Genomic DNA, 12801 nt, shown 5'->3' on the forward strand with positions numbered 1-12801 from the left:
CTGGTGACAGGCTTGGAGCCAGTTGAACTCCTGAAATAACTTAGAATGGATCCATGCTGTCGTAATCCGTCTAGAATGTTGTTTGGCAGTGTCCTATTGAAAATGTTGTCTGAGTTGCCGCACATGTTGCTCCAAAACCTGCATTTATTTTTACCACTGATGCCTTTACAGCCGTCTGACTCAGTCTAGACGACGGGATGTTTAGGTGTCCTGCCATGTGTGCCACTGCTCCCTCATGCAATCTTTTGAGCTGAATCATGATAACAAGTCAGATGGTCCATCTTCTCTTTAGTGTGGTATAGAGATTTTTCAAACATCAGGAGGTTTTACACTTTTCTTCAGTGCCTCTCAACTGAGCTCAGTTCATATGAAGGCAGCAACATTTAGGGATCTTTTTTTTTAACTTGTAACTCACAATTTATAGATGTAACAATGATCTATATTCACTCACAGTGATTTTCAGGCTTCCTGCAATTTTATACAAAAAGATGTGTTGCTGGTATCAAATTCAAGCATTCAGCATTTATTTTTCTGAGCAGCAGTCATTTTATTTCTGTTTCAATATTTCATCTCCAGTCTTTCTGTTATTTAAATATAGCATTTAGATCATCTGTAAATAATTTATTCTGTTTTTATTTCGATTCTACATAGCGTCCAAACTCGTTGGAAACAGGGTTTTAAATCCAAACATGACAGTGACTTTTAGTTTATTTGAAATCAGTGGTGATATGACTTATAGTTGTGCACTAATTATTTTGTATTCTTTCAAACAAGTAGGGTTTTATCCTTGGAAAATAAACATGGTGAAACAATGAGACAAGCTTAAGGTGTGACTTTTTCAGATATACAGATTTCAACGTGAGACTAGACTGCCAGGACAAATTCATGAAGCTGAAGTGAAGATGGGTCGCAGAGGAGTCAGCAAAGGTAGGAAAAGGTAGGCAAGCCTGAACTAATGGCTTTTACGCTGTGCTGAAAGAAGTACTCAGACCTTTTACTGAGGTAAATGTAACAGTCATAAGAGCTTGAATAAGGGCAACTGGACTACTTTTTCCAAGGAAAAAGCTATGGAGCTGGCTTCTTACACAATTTATTTTATCTTGTGCTTTTGTAATTAATCGCAACATTCAAACAACAGTCAGACAAATGTAATTGCCTAAAACCAAAATTGCTGCCAGAGCCTGCATGTTAAGTGCTTTTATCTTAAACACATGGCACGTGATTTGAAGATGATCCAGAAGATGTATTTGCATGTCAAGTTTATGACCCTGAGTCTCCATGCGTGTCGGTTTCTTTGAGCTTTTGCAGCCACAAGGTGGCGACAAAAGTAAAGACATTCGTTTATTGCCTCCAAATGTCCCGTCTGTCTGAAAGATTAAAGCATAGACAGGTGATGACCTGAGCTACTGCACAAATTCATCCACCTAGAGGGGCAGTCATTTTTTCTTCATCTATCTGTGATAAGTCATTATTCTTTGAAGGGCCAATCCTCTGGTCTTGTGCTGTGCATTCTCCTCCAACCACAGTTTGCGGCCCTTCGCTGTTCCTTCCCAGCTCAATTCTGCTGCAGCAGTTTAAATTGGGTCAGGAGGTCTGAGTGAGTATGAAATTTCAGAACTTTACAAGTCATGTTGAAAATGGACATCAAGGTTGTCTTCCTCATAGCGGTGAGAACACGTCTAGACTTGTCTGCACCAGAACAAACATAGGCTACAGACCTGACAGACATGCGGTCATTGTGTAGTCATTTTAACAGGTTAGAATAAAAGATAGAGATGAATGGAATAAATTGATGAGGAAGATTAAGAAAACTGTTGCTATCAACTGTTCAACTGTATCAACTATGTGATAGGTTGTAGATATTAAGGAGTAGTTTTGATTCAGACTGATAGACTTCACCCTGCCTGTTCAGCCCTCCGCTGCCGGTGGGTGTAGTGGGTGGGATTAGTCAAATGAATCGGAACATAAAGCGCCTTTGACCCGCCCTCGCGTTGAAAAACTGCTGTTTCAAACTGCTCCGGGGATGGTAATCTGCAGCATTGGATTTGACAGCGCGCTGGAAGATAGGAGAGGTTTTACGCACTAGCGATCACAAGCGTTTGGCAAACTTGTCATATAGACAGACATCTGTTCTCATGGTGGGTGCCACATCTGTCTGTCGATGAGATCGCGGTGAAGTGCTGCTCGATTGAATGTCACCTCCAGTCACAATGGATTACGGTCGGACCATGGCCCCTCCGGTGCCGCCGCATAAACCCAAACCCGCCCGGCTGGGGCAGGCGCAAGAGCGGCTGCTGAAGTGCGTCCTGCTCGGCGACGGAGCGGTCGGTAAAACCAGTTTGGTGGTCAGCTACACAACGAATGGATACCCCACCAAATACGTTCCTACGGCATTTGATGACTTTTCGGGTAAGCGCAATTTATAGTTGTCTCGCTTATACATTTTGGCAGATGCAATATGAGAAAAATATAAATGTTCATTCATGAAATGTTGCCCCTCTTAACTGGAGATTAACATGAAATAAACTAAACTTTCTCAGCACTTTAAAAACCTTCTTGAACTTTCAAGTATTAATTTCTACCGTAGAAATATTTCAGTCCGTCTTTATCTGTTTTTTTTGCCTTTATTGCTCTTCAGCTGCATGTTTGAGTGCACAAATTCTCCCAACCCCACCCAAATTCTCCCATTTCCCCCCATTATTCCACTGCATGATAAATGTGTTTGTGTTTCCTGTTATCTCTCTCCCATCTGAAGTAATGTACATGAGGTATCCTCCCTGATGTAGCTAAGTTTCCATTTGGCAAATTTCCATTTTTCCAAACTGGCTGACTGGTCCCTGCAATCTTCATTTGTGCAAGGGACCATTTGCTTTCAACTTATCAGTGCTGGCATGGAAAAACAAGCCTTTGACCTTTATTGATTCATTACTATGTCTTTATCTGTTCCTGCTAAGCTGTCATCCAGATATACTGAAGGCTTGGACATATTTATCCACAGCTGACTGCCTGCTTGAGTGCAAACTCAAACTTTCCTGCAAAATAGCTTATAAATTATGCTTTTTCTTTTCTTTCATTAATCTTAGTAAATTATCTGCCAACATTACACTGATGGCCAGTAAAACTAATGACTTGGCTGACAAATCTCCTAAAAACACGTCCTGAGAACACACACCACTCTCAGACAAGTGCTGGCTCAATCCTGCCGTAGAACAGAAAGTCTTTCTGGTTCAGGGAGTTTTGAATTGCACAACTCTGCCTATTGTTGTCAGCCTTGACCCGTGAGCCCTCTCCTCTATACTGGAATGGGCACATCTGTTGCAATGGCTCTGAGGCAGAGATTGTCTTTCTCCCAGAACTGACAGAGAGTGATTGTGCAGTTGGGGCCCTTAATCGTGATGTCACTTCTGAGTGCCCGGAATGAGAGCGCTCCCTTGAAAGCTGACTTCTGAGCAGTTACGCAATGCCACAGGTGGCAGGAGATGCAGTGAAGGGGACGACATGGGGGAGTTTAGCTGCAGAAAACTCAAAGAAACTCAAAGAAGTATCATATGTCAGGTAGTAGGGAATGATTACCAAAATGCAGCTCTCCTACATTTACTTTTCTTTATCCACTCCCGCTCTTTCTCCTCACTTGTGTCAAAGCGCGGAATGCTGTGATAGCTGTCCTACTGCATAAATTGTTCCAGCAAACTCTTTGATCAGGTGGCATGACCAACCGCACACTCCAGGCCTATTGTAAACGTTTCCATGTGCCTGCTGCTCTGCGTTGTGTTCAGTCTTCTGAAAAGAATAAATGGCCCGCTAATGAAACTGGCTGTAAGATGACTCATCCACTTTTCCAATCTGGAAATGAGGCCTATTGAAAGGGAGTTACTGGATAAACAAAATCTGCTTCGTTTTTTTTCTGCTCCCCTTATTGGACAACCTCAGAGAGGCCTCTGCCAAAATGCAGCACAGAACAAAGCCCACCGAGCGGTCGGGGCGACAGTAAAGCGTTATGGTCTCAATAGAAACTTGCAGAGTGGGTGGGCCAGACAGCGCAGGCCCGTCTGCTTTGTGAAAGAGCAGAGCAGGGGGTCTTTGTGTTTTAAACTGTCAGCCTCTTGTTTATTGTGGATAATGTTGTGGTTTGTGCTTGTTGGCTAAAATGTCAGGTGGAGGCTTATATACAGGCTTAAAGTCATGTTAGCAGCTGTGACTTATTTGCTCTGTCTTTTTTTGTGTTTACAGCTGTGGTTCAGGTGGATGGGAGCCCAGTAAGACTACAGCTGTGTGACACTGCTGGACAGGTGAGTCCAGTTATACACAAACACAGACCACATTACCATTTAGCACCTTATCTGGATCACAATGTGATGTTACACACAAATGTCACATTTCAAAAAAGATAAAGTCATTTCGTTTGGCGGTCAGTAGGTCAACCACTTTAATGTAGGGTAAAACAACAAAGTTTGGATGTATTGGTATTGCTACTTACATCACCATTCATAAACAGATGATCAATTATGATTTAAAATAAAAAATTTAAAAAAGCATTACATGTGTCACGCACATAAAAATACTGAGGATGCATTCGTTTTGGCACCTGATCTGAAAGCATATATTGCTTCCAGTCTCATTGAATTAAGCTTGAATTAAGCATGAAGGATTTGTCTTTTTTCAGCCTCTCATATCTGAGGATTTGCTGCTTATCCCTGTTTTATACCAGTTGATATTATTGCGATTTAAACATGTTTAAACGTGACTGTTGGTCTGATAAGTAAAACCATCTGCAGAAGACATCTTTTGTACGTTTTTAGTTGAATTTTTCACCATTTTTCTTCTCTCTAATAGTTCAAACGAACAGTGTATTTATTAGTCACAGACAAACTGTCCTTATCAGTTTCAGTACAGGACACATTGATATACAGAGTTTGCCAGGTAAATGTATTAACTCGCTTTTGAAAGCAGGAGGTTGTGAAACACTGTTTCTAATTCTCTGGGGCATGGGTGGTTGTTTCATTATCCTACTGAGTACTGTAGCACCCTGCCCTGGGATCAGCATATTTGACATTCACAAATGCTGCAAGGGCGCTGCCAGTTCTACACAGAATCATAGACCGTTTGGCATTTGGAATGAGGCTTTTAGCAAACCCTTAATACGTGTAAAACCGCTCGGCATGCTGCGGGCTGAACACGCTGTTAAAACTACACACACACACACACACACACACACACATGCGCGCGCTTGCAGACAAGCTTGGGCAAACACAGTTTGACAAAAGTCGCCAAACACTCAATGAACTGATGCAATTTTCTGAGCTTGGAGCTTGTGCCAGGAACAGGTCGAGATGTGCCAACAAAGCACATGAGGGAGCAGACCCAGAGAGATGATAACAGCTGCCATTGAGGCTGATAAACAAAGTTGCTCCCCACTAAGAGCTGTTGATATGTTTGAATATTCTGCAGATGGACCTACGTCATCAAATTGCAAAGCTTGCGCACTGCATTATTATGTTATGTTATCATGTTTGACTTGAAAGCAACAGCTTAACTGTTTCTGTAGATTTTAGTCATGCTTTGAGATTAGAGGGAGTTCGTTTTGAGGAATGTTTGATTAGAGAAGGATTCAAAGATGTATGCTGGAAAGGAGAGGGTTAAATACAAGGAGGGAGAGGATTGTGTCAGGTTTCTGCATCCTTAATCTGTGTACTCAGGGATGTGGGAGGGCCTTGTCAGTCAAAGCTGTGTTACTCCAATGTGTTAATTCAAGAGATTTACTGCAGATGATAAAAATGAACAAGCTGGACTTGCCTGTATATTCTATTAGATAGTTTGTTGTTGAACAGCTATTTGCGCAGTTCCTTCTCAAAGCGTTGGCTTTTTGAGGTACAGTTCATCTGAGAGAAACGAGGGGATATGATTTTTTTTTTTTGAACGTGAAGACATTGCTCATTGTCTCTTTCTCTCTCCCCATCAGGATGAGTTTGACAAACTCCGCCACTTCTGCTACTCTCGCACCGACGTCTTGCTGCTCTGCTTTAGTGTGGTCAGCCCAGCCTCCTTTCAAAACGTCTGGGAGAAGTGGGTCCCCGAAATCCGCCGCCGCTGCCCTTCGACGCCTGTCCTCCTCGTGGGTACTCAGTGTGACCTGCGACAGGACGTCAAAGTGCTGATCGAGCTGTCAAGGCGGAGGGAGAGGCCAGTGCTAGAGGAAGACGCCAGAGCTCTGCAAGAAAAAATCGGAGCAATTACATACATTGAGTGCTCAGCACTGACGCAAAAGAATCTGAAGGAGGTGTTTGACGCAGCCATCTCTGTTGGGCTACGGCACTCTGATAGGAGAGCTCGGCGGGAGAGGAAAGTGCGCAGCACGGCTGATAAGATGAAAATGCTGTCCAAGTCCTGGTGGAAGAAGTATGTTTGCGTCCAATAGGAAGGGAGGAGAAAAACTTCCTTTGACTGGTAGAAAACTGGAACTGCTGACTCATTTGGAGGGACTGAGTTGGATGTATGGACTTGTTATTACGTTCACATGGAAGACCCCGAATGAGGTGGTCTTAATGACTTTAACTCAGAGGAGCAACAGGTCAACCGAGGCAGAGTGAGTCTGCCTGAGTTAAGCTAAGTGGTTGTTGGAGGTAGGGGATGGTTTCAGGTGGACAAGAAAAGGCCCAGCGTCAATGTCCAAAAGACAGAGAGCATGGGCTGCAACCACTGTCTGCTCCTGAAAATTACTGTGACAAGCATTCAACCAAAAATGATGGCGCCAATAAAATGTTATGGCACATGGTCTGCATAACATACTGGACTTGTCCAGGGGAAATGTGAGATGACTTAGAGGGGATATGTTGAGGTGGTGATGTTACGTACTATAAGTATACTCCTGATATGGTTCCCTTTAATGCAAAGTATATTATTTCATGTGTTCTACACAGTTATTGAGACCTCATGACTTGTTATCTATTTTTTACTCTCACAAAGCATAAAGTTAATGCAAATTACTTAGCTTAAAACCCCAAATCAAAAATGCAATTATTCTGCTATTAAAGCCAATCCTGCACCTTGTTAGATAAATCAGAAGTATCCGCAAGTCAAATTTCGTCTTAGGAATAGAATCTTTATTGAATTTATGTTGACGCTTTCTTCTCTTGGTTACAATCAGATGTATAAGAGTATAAATTTTTCTAAAGTCAGTGATGGTCTTGAGGACGTGTGTGGTTGTTTTGAATAGAGTATATTATGAACTGTTAGCTGCGTCATTGCCACATTAAAAGTGACACAAGCGTCACACTTCTTTTTTCCACCACATTGTTAAGATACACAAACCTACCAAGATTGACGTTGCAGAATACAAAAAGATTAAATTCTTACTGATATTAACTAGCCAACAAACTTAAACTGGATATCTGCTGTAAGTTTGGGAATTCTCTATTGTTTACTTTTATTTGTAAGGCTTCATCTGCTAAGCAACAGCCAGTTTGTTTCATCATTTTTTTATTACTGTTACAATGCTGTAGCAATACATTGGTGCTGCCACTGTAAATTGCACTTATCATACAAACACATCATTGACGTCTAGCCACACAGTGGCCTTTTAACCAATCAGAATGGAAACCCAAGTCCTCCTTTAAGAATGGATGTAAGAGTATGTTAAAGATGTTAGTTGAGTTGTAGGTTTGTTTAGAGACAGTGAAAAAGAAGCAGCTGACCTGCATGTTCACAGTGCTGCATCATTGGTTTGAGGGATCACAGGGTCTTTTTTAATGTCATAACAATGAGGGCCTTAAACTGATGATTATCCATCTTTGTTGGAGCTCGCTCCTCTTTTGAAATCACGCAGTAAGTGAGGTGAAATCACCAAAGAGACTGATTCCGTGTTTGCTTCTCATTTTTCAGAAGCCTGTTGTTCCACTCTGTTTATTTATCTGTTCTTTCTGACCAACAGCTGATCGATAGCAAAACAGAGCAGATGTATGAAACATCACACGTCCTTATGTATGTTACATAGTAATCATTTATGATGTTTGTAATGTCATCAGGATAAATCTGTGTGCACATATATAAGTGACTCTGTCAATGACTGAGCTGTCCAAATCAAAATGGTACTTAACAGTATGATTTTTTTCAGTTTGTGTCGGACTCTGATATGAGAGATGTTTGTTGGGCTGAATGAGCGGAGCAAAATAAAATGTGAATTATTTAACCCTTCAATATGTTCGACTTTTTAATGGGGATATCTTAATTTGAGACTGTTATCACAAAGGTAGTTCACCTCTTACTGGGATATATCACCATGGCAACTTGCGCAGCAAACATAAACGGTTCAAGGGCAGGTTATGTTTGAGATAAACACGCACAAAAGCACAGCCTAGTGACTAATCAATTCTTTTGAAAAATGAAGCAAAAAACCTTGGTGTTTGTACAATGAGAGTCTTTGTCAGGGAAACTTTGGCCTTACAAAACCTGGCTATTCCTGATGATCATCCGTATGAGAGCTACCTCAGTGGAGGGAACTGCTTATCTAAAATAGAGACAGATTAAAGCACAGACTAAAAAGGATTTCCCCACACTCCTGGACCAGTCAGCCAGAAACCCTTGGCTGATATACCAATGGTGTTCCTCCACCGCATGACCTCATTTGTTCATGTTAGTGATGCCAGATAGCACAAAGATACCTGGGAACTTGCTTCGTAGAACAGGGCCCTGGTTTAAATGTAGTGTTTAGCATTCATGTTATGTATCCAGATGTGTCATTCACTGTGTCTTACTTTACAAGAAGTAGCGTATCATAAATAACAACAACAATTTATCTTCACTATAGCATGATAAAATATTACATTTATTATCCAGTGTATATAATTCACCATATGTATTGTCCGGGTGTTGATTTGATATAATATACCCACTCTAAATTACTTAAGTTATCCTTTGAAGGGGAAATATAATTCAAATAACGTCTCTTTCTATGCTTTGGCATATGTGCAGTGTTTGGGTATATAAAATTATTATGGTTTCAAAAACGTAACATAATATGTCACTGCACTTAGGTTCAACTTAAAATATATGTAATTCATTGGGCCATTCAAATTTGAGCATATATCAGCCAGTGGACAGACTTTAATTTTGGGGGCAATGTTTCAGCAAGGACAACAAAAATCTCTCACCATATTCCACCCACTTTTGCATTGGACAATTTCATCAACCTGAGCCGAGTCGGTACATGACTCAGTGAAAGACAGTGCCTAAAAGAACACACACTGTCCATGGCTGAGCTGCTGACAAGAGAAATGTAAAGCTAGAATCTTAGCTCACAAGTGAAAATGCACGTTTTGTAAATTGGTTAACCAACTCTCATTGCAGTGTGTGGGTAACTTATGTTCTTTAGTGTGTGTGTGTTGATAGTGGAGAAAACTGTTTAATCTTTTCATAAAAGCAATCGCTGATAGGACCGCTTGTTAAGTACTTTTCGATTAATTGTTGTGAGCTCAGTTTGCTTTGTGAGCTAATATGAGCTCTTGGTACTGTGTGCTCTCTCATATAGTAAATTATGTTTTGATAGGTAAGCTAAGTTTACTTTGAGTCGAAATTTGCACAGTAGCGCAAAAATTGTACCATCGAGGGGCTTTGTTATTTCTTCCCTGTGATATTTGGAGCGAAGCTTATCAAAGACATTTTAGACCACAGTTAATACTGGCGACTTGTGGAAAAGAGGCATGGTTTGTCCCATTTTTATATATGACATATGACCACGAGGCACCAACCATGAGACAATGTATACACAACAGCTACTGAACTGACCATAAATGGAGCACCGCGATAGTTCTGGCAGACCACGTAGTCAACGCGCCCTTTGCCTATTGGCTGACGCCGACCCAACCCTTATGGCTGTCCACAAAGCAACTGCGCTCATGGGTAATCAGCTGCTGCTCGCAATTGGATGCTGGCATTCGGGGCACTTCATTTAAACTTGGTTTGCTGTCACTACTCTTTTTGCTTTCTGCTTGCACCCACCACCTCCCCTGCTCCACCGACTTCTCATTGCCAAACAATGCCATACTGTTGTTCATTGTTGCTTGCTCTGTTCTAGGGGGTTTGTTGCCTTTACAGCAAATGGAAGGCACTCCACCCGAGGATGCTGCTGTTCCCTGTCTTGGCTTCCATGGAGCTCATGGAAAAGTCGGGAACTTCCTCCAAACAGAGCTATACCGCCAAACATAATTGTATGCATTCAGAATAAGCTTCTGAAATTTACATCTGTTTCTCGTCTCATTTTGACGAGAGTGGTTCTGACAGAACTTGAGTTGTGAACAGAACACAATATCTCTCTGAACTGAACAAAATTTAACATTTCGACTTAGTTGGGAAAGAGTTAAGTGTGATTCAAAAGATTCTGCCTCAGAGGTATTGTTGGTACCAAGACTTCTACTTATGCTGGATCAGGTGATTATAATTGCTTAAAATAGGCCTTTTCTCCTATTCCTAGCTGCATGTCTACACCACAGTGTACAACAATGAGCAGAGAATAACAGTTAGCTCTTGTACTTGTTTAGAACTGCTAATGATAGGTTGCACAGCTAAAAGAGAGTTTGTGTTGTCTGGCAGGCTGCAGATGACTATGTTGTCCAGACTCACGGTGGATGAAACCAATGCAGGGGTGGTGCCAAGTGGTTTAATTATCATAATCAGGAGGGCTCCATTTTCCACCAATATTTTAGGAAAAGCCCATTGTTGCATCTTGGCAGAGGTACCGTCTTGTGAAATGTCCTGTGATTCAGCATTGTGGGTTGTGTGATTGACTGTAATACCTACCTGTCTGCTAGAAGTACAGGTTATTGTCTAACAGAAATGCGCATCTGTCAGTTATGAAACAAGCAAAGAGGAAATATGTCAGGGGGAAGGATCCACAGATCTCTCATACTTGTCTGCAGGGTTATTTATCCAAAGTGTCTCCAGATAAAAATGTCTCTCGGGCTATTTGAGACTGTTAAATTTAAAGACAAAAACTATTCCAGAGTTACAAAAGTGAAAAAAAAAAAAAAAAAAAAGACAAATGTGTGGGTATTTGTGTAACAATCTTGGATGAAAAATATACATAAATTAACCAAGAACTACCAAACCCATACCAAACCTTGCCAGGATTTTTCAACAACAGAATTTTTGTTACAAAGAAAACAAAAGCAATCAGCAATGGTAATCTGTGTGTGTATTAGATCTGTTATCTGGTTATTAATTATTGTAGGTAAACCAACAGTGATTAAAGTAACCTTTATGCCTAGATGGCTCTCACTGGTACAGATATTACATCCAGCTCAATAATGCTGCTCCATTACTCTCCTAGTGGAACTGGTTCTCTGGTCTCTATCATCGGTCTGAAGACGATAACTATAACAGCTAATGGGATTTGGGCTGCATTCATGGAGAGAAATATTAAGGTCAGGGGGAGTGTAAATTCCTCAAGTGCAAACTTATCCCCCTATTAAAAAACATTTACAAATGACTTCTTTCAACAGTTGAAACATGTTTTCTGTCAGTTTTGTGTTGTCTATGCTTCCTGCTTTCATAATAGGGAAGACTCATATTCTCGCCATAATCAGAAGTCACAAATCAAATGTTCATTAAATATATGCAAATAGACACATTTCTGTAACACTGAGTGTTAACTCAAAATTCCTTTCATTCCTGCATCCCATTCTTTTTTGTCTCAGAGTGAAGTGGGATTCACAACCTAGTATGTGGCCGACAATGTGAGAGGGTTTCTCTTAAAAGCTAAAAAAGCCACGATGTTTCCCAGATATAACCATGCAACTTTGGTTCCTTGACTATCAAAGTGTTACAATCAAAGTTTAACTGTTAAAACAAAAATACTTGAAAGGCAGAGGTGTAAAGATTAATCTGTACAAATCAGAACAACTCTTCTATTATCAGATATTCCATAAGTTTATCGGATAGCCTAAAATAAATACATTTAGTGTCGTCACGGAACATAAAATCATCTTCATGACATGAATCCTGTACATTTAAAGGAACACTCCTGGGGTGTTTCAGCTACACTCATGATCATGAACATCTCTTTCAAATGAATGTTGGATGAGTTTATGGTGTGACATGGGCCGGCTGCTCAGCTGTAAAAACTCAAGTGGTTGTTGAATTTTCCAGTCCTCTAAACACTTCCTTACATAACGTCTGAAAATCATTTAGGTAACAAGTGAACTCTGACTCGACATGAAAGAGCAGCTTTGTAATCAGTTTTGATGCCTTAAAGTTGATGAAGGATTTTTCTGGTACCCCTCAGATAATTACCACTGTAATGACTTGAGCTCAGCCCTTGGGGTGGGATTACTGACGAACATTAACCATGTTAATCAGGCCCTTTGGTTGGGAAGGGATCCAACCAGTGGACTGTGGTCCACATTGTACATTGTCTTAAGGATTAAGTGTTGCTCAAGCTCGTGTAATGCGATGCAATATGTCTGGGGCCCTGATTAAAAGACGCCCACCTATAGATTGAGTACAACTTATTATTCCAGGCAGAAATCTGCTTGCAAACTATGTTTAAGACATCAGTTTCAGGGAGTTACTCCAGGGCCTTTCTCTTTGTAGCGCAGAGGAATTCAAGTCTAAAGTGCGACATTTCTATGCGATTATGACACAGGTTTACTGAGAAATGAGAGCAGTGCAAGGGGGGCAGTGTGCTTGAAGTGAGACTATAAGAGGTGTCCTGAAAAGAAATCGTAGTCAGGCATCACTCTTTGCCTAACTGAATCTGAAGTACAATCTTTTTGATAAGGAAGTCTTTGTTATTATTCAAACATCTCCCAT

General features: G+C 40.9%; 1 protein-coding gene across 1 annotated transcript; it reads left to right on the forward strand.

Annotated features, from left to right (window-relative positions):
- The first annotated feature begins 1958 nt into the window (after positions 1 to 1958).
- On the forward strand, positions 1959 to 8193 carry rhoub (ras homolog family member Ub). The gene is made up of 3 exons (XM_075473415.1): positions 1959 to 2409; positions 4231 to 4289; positions 5960 to 8193. The coding sequence occupies exons 1-3, from the start codon at positions 2193 to 2195 to the stop codon at positions 6413 to 6415; spliced, it is 732 nt and encodes a 243-aa protein (XP_075329530.1). The 5' UTR covers positions 1959 to 2192; the 3' UTR covers positions 6416 to 8193.
- The last annotated feature ends 4608 nt before the right edge of the window (positions 8194 to 12801 follow it).

Source organism: Odontesthes bonariensis, chromosome 9, assembly GCF_027942865.1.
Source record: "Odontesthes bonariensis isolate fOdoBon6 chromosome 9, fOdoBon6.hap1, whole genome shotgun sequence".
Classification (NCBI taxonomy): Eukaryota; Metazoa; Chordata; class Actinopteri; order Atheriniformes; family Atherinopsidae; genus Odontesthes; species Odontesthes bonariensis.

Bases quoted from the DNA above. Each gene is read 5' to 3' on its own strand.
- rhoub (XM_075473415.1), top strand. From the start codon at position 2,193: ATGTCACCTCCAGTCACAATGGATTACGGTCGGACCATGGCCCCTCCG. The intron at 2,410-4,230 runs GTAAGCGCAATT...TTGTGTTTACAG, and splicing joins GGCATTTGATGACTTTTCGG to CTGTGGTTCAGGTGGATGGG. The intron at 4,290-5,959 runs GTGAGTCCAGTT...TCTCCCCATCAG, and splicing joins TGTGTGACACTGCTGGACAG to GATGAGTTTGACAAACTCCG.